Source organism: Hippopotamus amphibius, unplaced genomic scaffold (genome assembly GCF_030028045.1).
Source record: "Hippopotamus amphibius kiboko isolate mHipAmp2 unplaced genomic scaffold, mHipAmp2.hap2 H_1, whole genome shotgun sequence".
Taxonomy (NCBI): domain Eukaryota; kingdom Metazoa; phylum Chordata; class Mammalia; order Artiodactyla; family Hippopotamidae; genus Hippopotamus; species Hippopotamus amphibius.
The window spans coordinates 614515-623344 of NW_026648280.1; the positions used below are offsets into that span (position 1 = coordinate 614515).

General features: G+C 47.1%; 1 protein-coding gene across 33 annotated transcripts in view; it reads right to left on the minus strand.

The window, feature by feature from the left end:
* ZNF470 (zinc finger protein 470) overlaps window positions 1-6068 on the minus strand; it is a 47065-nt gene extending 40997 nt beyond the window's left edge. For 15 of the 33 annotated variants that reach the window (XR_009050656.1, XR_009050658.1, XR_009050657.1 and 12 more), the window contains exons 1-5: window positions 4045-4532; window positions 3165-3299; window positions 2922-3037; window positions 2680-2809; window positions 2036-2127 (exon numbers count right to left, since the gene is read on the minus strand). Coding sequence is in view for 14 of the 33 variants with exons in the window: in XM_057719573.1 (XP_057575556.1) it covers window positions 2036-2095 (60 nt within the window). In the remaining 19 variants the exon portion in view is untranslated. The other 18 variants (XM_057719582.1, XM_057719583.1, XM_057719576.1 and 15 more) reach the window with 12 other exon arrangements.
* Between the last annotated feature and the right edge of the window lie 2762 nt (window positions 6069-8830).

Sequence of the window (8830 nt, forward strand, 5' to 3'; positions counted from 1 at the left end):
CTGTCCTTGTTTTATAGCAGCTTTCAGTGGGAAAGACAGGTGGAGTGTGCTCAGTCCCTCTTACCCAGAAGCAGGACACTCCCAAATTCAGTGTAAATTATTTTTATTTTTAAATCTAATATTCCACTGGAAATAAAAACATCCAGGTGTTCACTGCTTCTTGTGCATTAAACATCATGTTGTACTTCTTCAGTAGCACATACAGCTACTGCTTATTACGTGCCAAGTACTTTCTAAACTTAAAATATACTGACTCATTAATCCGCACAACAGTCCTATAAATTAGGTACTATTGTTATGCCCATTTTACAGCTGAGGAAACTGAATTTAAGGCGATATATCTAGTATATATTTGAGCTAGAATTTGTACCCAAGCAATTTGGTTCCAGAGTCCTCGTTCCTAACCTTTACGCCATACTCTGGCACTCTTAAAATATTTTCTTCTGACAAACAACAATAATACTTTAAAAATGTATAAATGCTCTAAGAAACAAGTTCTATTGGTTGTACGTGTTCTGCGGCATTAAATCTGATTTTTTTTTAAATAGGTGTTTTGTTTTGATATAAGTTGCTCATTGTGTCTTTGATATAAAATGAAAACAACTTTCCTATTCTAAGTTGTTCTTATTTGATTAGTTTTAAAAATTTATGTGCCAATTTTCATAATTTTTTACAATAATTAACTTGCTGGTGACACTTGTTTAGCAGTTTAATCAGAACATGAATCATAGTTCTTAATGTTCTATTAATGGTCAATAAAATATTAAAATTAAAAAAATTTCTGGAGTAGAGTAAGTGTGACAAACTCTAATCTATAAGAAATGAAAAATTAGTAATTTAGTCCAAGGAAATCAGAGATGAGGGCAAACGTCAACTACAAGGATGATCACTGCAATACTCTCTATTAAATAGCAAAACACTGGCAACAATTTACCTATGCAACAACAAGGGGCTGATTAAATAGGTTATGGTATTCCTCCTAGAAAGAAAAAAGGATGTAGTACCTTCCCTGGCATTTTAAGACACTCATGGCTCCAGGCAAGTAGGGAGGGGAAACCTTTATTTACTCTGGTGAAAATGTCATCCAGCTCACCTGTGCCTGCAGGTCTCCTCTACTTCCTTCAGAAGGCAACTCAGAAATCCCTTCCTCTGTGACTCAAGCCCTCCCTCCAACAGTAAGTAAGATTGTGCAGGATTTCTCACTAAGGTGGCAAAAAGGAGCTAAAATAAGCAGATTTCTTCCTGCCAGACTGCAGACTGTCACAGAGCTTCATCAGTAGAGGAAGGGGCGCCTATTTCTAATTCGCCCAAAGGCACTCATTCGGGCTATTAGTGGCCCTTCCCCTGGACTGCAGAGGAAGTCCTCTCTGCACCTGCAGCACTTATCACATGGTAAAAATAAATGTTTGCGACCTTTTCATTTCTCCAACAGACAGTAAGCTCTCTGAGAGCAAGGATGGGGATTTAGGGACTAGGCAGACCATGGCTCTCAAACATCTCCTCTATGGCAGGGGTCCCCAGGCCCCGGACCTCGGACTGGTACAGGTCAGCAGCATGTTAGGAACAGGGCCGCACAGCAGGAGGTGAGTGGTGGGCCAGCGAGCAAAGCTGCATCTGCCACTCAGCATCGCTCCCCACCGCTAGCATTACTGCCTGAAGCACCGCCACCTCCCCAACCCCGCCCAGTCGGTAGAAAAATTGTCTTCCATGAAACCGGTCCTTGGTGCCAAAAAAAGTTGGGGACCACTGTTCTAAGGACCGTATTTCTGTGTTGTCAGATACTTATGAAAAAACTGAGCACAAGGGAAGGGCTCACAGTGGGTGATTTCTTGAGTGGAGAATAAACACTGAATAGGAAAAAGAAGCAGCTCTATGAGAGTGCACTGGGCTGTTAGTCTACTACAGCCCCACCACACATCAGAAAGAGAGGAAATAGGAATCAGGTCACAGAGTGGAACCATTTTCAGAAGGAAACAAACAATACCAAATCCTGAAAAGCAAGACTGTGCTTTAGGAGGAAAAAATGACTACTAACCACGGACATGGCTTTAGGAAGTTCAATTCCCATCCTGTTCTCCTCTTCCCGGCTCCTCATGTGGAGAAGGGCTTCACCCTGAGAGGGCACAGCTGGGAGGAGGAGAAAAGAACGGTGAGAGGTGCTAGGAATGGTGAGTAGCTCTAATCGTCACAGCCTAGAAACATTCCCCTTCAGCTCTCCCTGTTCTCACTCCCCCATTCCCACACTACCCTCCCCGACAGTCCAGGCACTCACTGGGAAACCTCTAGTTTAAAGCTGGGGTTCTGCTCTGCTCTGGATTTTCAGGCTGAGCACAATCTCTCGCTCAAAGCCACCCATTCATTAACAACAGAGATGTATGAAGTGTGCTGCATATATTAATACTCTGATTTGGCCTTCATAATCTTCAGTGAAAATAGGAATACTGTCACTGTTTCACACATGAAAGCGTTGGGAAATGAAGTCTTGCACAAGTCACACAGCTTGTAAATAATGGAGCCCAGTAGCAAACCTAGGCCTGTCTGATTCTATCACCCAAGTTATTTGCTCAAGCAGACACCAGAATTTAACAGAAAAACACACCCCTTGTGCAACTAACTACTCAGAACTTGTAGAGTCTATGAGACTTGAAAAAAAGCATCTTCCACAGAAAGAACTATTACCTTTGTTACAACAGAGTCCACGTGGCTTGCAGATAGCTGGACCAAAAAACTGTCAGGAGACCCAGGTTCTCACTTTGCTTTCTGACAAACTATAGTTCTTAAGTCCTCTGCCACGCCCTCCGCCAAGTTTCTTCAATCAGGAAGAGGATAAAAATATCTGACTTAATTGTGGTTTCTTTCCTCTAAACTCCACTGCTTTTTCAAGCATTGTTATAATGATGATAATAAGAATGAACACTTACTGAGCACTTACTGTGTGGCAGGGACTACAGCAAGTGCTTCACAGGTATGAGCTCACTTAATCCTTATAACAGTCCTATGAGGTAAAGAATATTCTCTTCATTTTACATAACAGAAACTGGGTCAGAAAATACAAGGAAAAAAAAAACTTGATCAGTGGAGGTCTTGAGATCTGAACTCTTGAAGTTATTTAACCCTCTCAGGGTCAGTTTCTTCAATTGTCAAAAGTGGTTAAGAATACCCACCTCAAGCAGCTGTTGAGGAGATTACATGAGAGCCAGTACAGAGCGGGGCTGTGGAGTCGGCCTGTCCTGGATGTGAATCCTGGCCCCTCAACTTACTAGTGATTACCGGTCCTCTCTATGCTTCAGTGTCCTCATCTGTAAAAAGGAGATAAAATAGCTTACACTTCATAATGCTGTGAGGTTTGGTGTTCACATCCCTGAAAGCTTTTAGAACTGTGTCTGGCTCACAGTAAGCGCTCAGTAAACATCAGCTATTGTTACTGCATGCAGCAAAACAAGCAAAGAATAGTAAGGCTATGAGCAGTGCTTCTTTCCCCTCTCTCTTTTTACTCTGGTTGGTGGGGAGGCTGGGGAGTGGCGGGAGACACAGAAGTGTGAGTTAGGCACGGAGAACTAGTTTTGTTTATCTACTAAAAAGTGTCTAAGCCATGGAAAGGCTGGGATCCCTCAGCACTTTCAGATGAAGCTGTAAATCTCGCCTTCCTCCCAAGTCGCATCCCACAGTGACATATGGGACGGGACTCTTTAACAGGTTTAATGGATAAATAAATAAACACACACTGCGGTCCTCCTTGCGGAGCAGCAGAGCACTGAGACACTGTTCTAATGGGGAATGCTCTCTCCCCTGGGCCCCTGGATGCACCCACACAGACCTGGAAGGGGAGTGTCTGGTTACGCGGGGCTCTGGGCAAAGTTAAGACCCCTCCATGAATCCAGCTCCATGCTCTGGCCCGAGGTGACCGTCCAGATCATTGGACTCTTGGGTCAGCCGGACTCTGAAGCCAGGGACATCCTCCTCCGGCACGTGGGCCCAGGCACAGCACCCCCGAACCTTCACGTCCACTCCCGCAGCCGCCCTGAGGCCCTCTGCCGCTCCTACCTCCATGCTCAGCCCCGTGTCCCGGCTTCCCCCGCCTCCGGGCGGGGCAGGCAAGAAGCGCTTCAGCCGCACCGCCGCAGCCAGGCAGCTCCCCAGGCCCGCGGGGCTCTGGGCCGCACCGGGCTCCCAGTGGCGGGGCCGGGTGTGCGGGCGCTGGGGCGCGGCGGTCGCCTCTGGGGGTGCTTCCGGCCCCCAGCCACGCAGAGCCCCTCCAGCGCTCCCATACACGCCGTCTCTCGCCGGCGGCGGGCCGCGCGAAGCGCAGCGAGGGCCCGCGCGGGGGCAGGGCCGCAGGCACACCCCGCCGCACCTTACACCTGCGCCCTCCCCCACGCGCACACGCACCACGCCCTGTCCGTCACAGCCGCCAAGCCGCGCGGGCACGCTCACGGCCCCGCCCCGCCACGCGCCGACCGGAACGCCAACCCCTAGGCGCCTCCCCGGGGCCGGACTCGGCCGCGACCGCCGCCCCGCTCGCCCGTTCTCCTCGGAACCCGCAGGACTGGCTCACGCCCGGGCTGAAAGTCCTCGCCGGAAGTGGGCGTGCCCTCCCAGCGCAAGGGCCCCTGGGAAACGTAGTCCAGGCAGGGGTGGCGGCGGCTTCCTGAAAGCGGGAGACTAGGATGCTAAGCAGGCTTCCTCTCCCCAGCCTGGTGACCACTGCCCTTTGTCCCCTACTGGTGCCTCCTGGTCCGGAATAGAGCCGCCTAGAAGCCTTTTAGCTTCTGGGTCCCAGAAGAATAGGCCGCCCCACGAAGGGGGCCCAGTCCCGGGGACTTCCGGGAGCCGTCGCCGGGCTCGGAGTGCGCAGGCGCACCTGTCAGGCACGGAAAGCCGAGACCCGGGTAGCGGTTCACCATCGCCTCCGCCGGCGGTGGGCGGGGCCGCAGGAGGCGTGGAGTACGCAGGCGCACTGAGCTGGCAGAAGCCACGGAAGTGGGCGGAGCCTAGGAAAGCGGGCCTAGGGACGGAGCCTTCAGGATAGGTGAATGGAGATTTGGACTTTGCCTGGTGCTTTGTGCATTTGTGATTTGTGCCTGTGTGTTTGGGTGGGTGTGGGTGATGGCCGGGATCGGGGGCAGGGAAGGCAGATGACTTATTTGCAAAGGTCTACAAGTCATGAGGAACTGTGCTTAAGAAACGGCGTCTTAGCCTCATCAACATCTTGATTTACGTGACAAGATTCTTGCCTTTCAGCTGATGCTACAATGAGATGAGATTTGGGGAGGGCGTACTTTAGATGTGGAAGGGACGTGAATCACCAGGGGGCCGGGTAGACTGTGCCAGGCAGACATTAAGGTGGCTCCCAAATGACCCCGCCTGCTATTCATACCCTCACGTAATCCTGTCCCCTGGGAAGTGAGCTGGGGACTTTAAAAGTGACCCACTTTTAATTAACTAAGTACAAAGATGCGGGAATGCCGCTTGCAATATTAGGTTACATAAAGGCTTCGGCGTCCACCTTGGGTACCCGTCTCTTGCCTGCTCACTTACAACGAAGCCAGCTACCACGCTGAGCTGCCCATGTGGAAAGGAATTGATGTGTTGGCCAAAGGTCAGCAAGGACCCGAGGCCAGCCAACAATTTTAATGAGTGAGTTTGGAAGATGATTCTCTTCCAAAAAAGCCTTCAGATTACTGCAGCCTTGTGAGAGACCCCAGGAGCCAGAGGCACCCAGCTGAGCCATGCCTGGATTCCTTACCCAAGGAAATTGTGAGATGACAAGTGTGTTCTAAGCCGCGAAGCTTTAGAGTAGTTTGTTACACAGTAGCTAACGAACATACCATTACAGCCCTCACTCTACGATTCAGTGAGTTAAAACAGGGAATCTATCAGTAGTCAAAGATATCATGTTGACAGACCTACAGCAGCTGCTATCACAACTAAAAGTGTTTTCCACTCACATAATAATCCGTTGCTGGTGCTCCTGAGTGACTGATGGCTTTTCTTTCCTCCAAACAGCGGTTTAGGGGCCCAGAGTTCTTCCATCTTGCAGTTTTGCCATTCCGTCCAGTTGAGATTCTCCTTTCAGCTGGGCAGTCCATCCTCTTCTTAATAACCAAGCCCTGAGTGACACATATTATTCCTATTCAAGCCACAGTGAAGAAAAGCAACCTAACAGCCACAGCTGGAAGCAATAGTGGCTGAGTAATGGAGGATGTGCCTCAGCAGTCACATGGATTTCGGACAACAGAAAGGGAAGCACAAACTTTGGGTGGTCGTCCAGTCAAATCATAGGTATCACTAATAAAAATGCTAGGGACTTCCCTGGCGGTCCAGTGGTTAAGACTTTGCCTTCCAATACAGGGGGTGGAGCTCGAGCTAAGATCCCACATGCCTGGGAGCCAAAAAACCAAAACATAAAACAGAAGCGATATTGTTACAAATCCAATAAAGACTTTAAAAATGGTCCACATCAAAAAATCTTAAACACACACAAAAAAACAAATGCTACATACCCAGAACCTTAGAAAATAACAGTATGGGTTTGTGGTCATTGGAGTTGCTATAAGCTACACTAGATAAGAATTCCCCCATAAGCCTTTACTCTGCACAAACACGTCTTTCAGGAATCCCGGTGGAAATGTTCACAGTGACTTTAATTACAATCTTTCAAGATTACTCGGTCTCCTTTCTGTTGACTCAAGTCGATGTGGGACTTGGATTCCGTGCCATGGAGTGTTTTGTTTTTCTTTCAAGTATTTATTTATTTAGTCTGCTCCAGGTCTCAGTTGTGGACTCAGTTGCGGCATGCAGACTTCTTAGTTGCTGCACGAGAACTCTTAGTTGTGGCATGTGGGATCTAGTTCCCCGACCAAGGATCGAAGCTGGGCCCCCTGCACTGGGAGCACAAAGTCTTAACCAATGGCCCACCAGTGAAGTCCCCATGGAATGTTTTTAACGAAAACAAAACCCTAGTGCAGTTTCCATGCTGGGGGTCAATGAAGAAATAAGGTGAAAATATCAGATTTCAGAACATTCTTTTCTGTTTGTTTTGACCATTTCACTTTATTCTGTTGCCCTGTACTTCAGCTACTACACATGCCTTAGTTCAGAACACTTTCCAAATGTAATCACTCTTATGAGAAGTCCCAGTACCTAAAGGAGACAGGTTTTTTTAACATGCTGGTATTTGATATCAAAACACCGTGGAAAGGCTACTGGACCCTGACAGGGGACCTTGCAAAAGATGAGTGGGGGGGGGTGGGTAGGGGACATAAATGATTCAACCCACCACTATAAACTCCTGAATTCTTTCAAGTCCTCATATATTATACAATGTAGTTTCTAACCCTCAAAATGACATTTCCAGAAATGTCCTAGGTTTTTGATGGCATAATTATTAAAGGATATTAAATATTTCTGCATGACATCAATCTCCTGTCTGTATTTCAAACTATAGGTCATTTTAAATCCAGATTTTGGTTACCAAGAAAGCAATAATGGTGGGACTAGAAAAGCAGACTCAAGAGTTTTGTCACAAGATGTATGGCAAAGAGAATGAATCAGGATGTTTCTTAAGGTTTGAGAGAAAGAGTTTTCAAAGATGCTCGCATCTTTTGTGATAGCCCCATTTCAATTACATGGATTCAAATCTTTCCCAACACTTCACATTCATTTAAGAGAAGTGGCGAGGTTGGGAATTCAGTAAGCATCAACACGTTGCATTGGGCTTTCAGCAGTTGCCAGCCCCGTGGTTAGAAGCAGCAAGATGACTTGCAACACAAACACAGAAAGATCTGACTTCAATGCCTTCCGTAAGGTCACAATTTCAAGTGGCCTTTCACTTTTAATTATCTAGTTTCACTGTAGACAAGGTCACATTTACTCTTGGAGCTAGCATTCCTCGTGGCCTCTAGTTTTTGGTGAGAGCTACCCGGCCCCTGGCGGGCAGTGAGTGGGCTTATGATCCTGCTGTATCATGAGTGTCCTTTCCTAAGACAACATAGGATTTCAAGTTTCTCTGTCTTTTGATCCATCTCTTTCAGTCAGTCCTTACTACTCTGCTTCTCTGTAGTCTGTGACTCATCCTCTAGTACCAATTTCTACATGAGAATAAGAGGTGACTCAACTTTGAAGTTAAATATTGGAAGGATACCAGGTACCTTGAAGATTTAAAGAATCCAACAGAACTAGGATGTGAGGATGCTTTAATGGGTCAGACAGGAAGAGATGCAGAAATCTTCAGGTTGCTGCCACAGGCTGACTTAGTTCCATTTATTTCCAGGCCAGGGCTTGATATTCCATATCCTTAACAGCTGCTACTAGGGGCCCAACCAATAGAAGTGAATACTGAGTAAAAGAGAACATCCCTTGTGGCCACACGTAAAGCCTAACATTCACCCCGCATAGCCGTCAAAACACAAACAATGAGACACCCAACGGGCTTGACTGGAGCCAGTGTGACTGGCAGTGCAACAGAACAGTACAGAATGAAGGCACACTGCCAAAAGAGAGCTGGGAAAAGCATGTGTTAAAGACAGACACAGACGTCAACATATATACTGAAAAAATGTACATACAGACACGTGCACATATATACACACACACACACATATTCAGTATTAATTCTGACTCTATGACTACAAGATTGTTTTACACATAAAGTTCTGCAGATCACATACTTCGTTTAATATACTGTGGATGGACAATACTCCACAGGAGCACAGGCAGAGCTTAACTTCCTCCTACAAACTGGACCATACTGATTACATTTTGATTATTCAATACAATCTGCTTGGCAGGACACAAATCCTATTTGTCGTAATTAAAACGATTTTGCAAT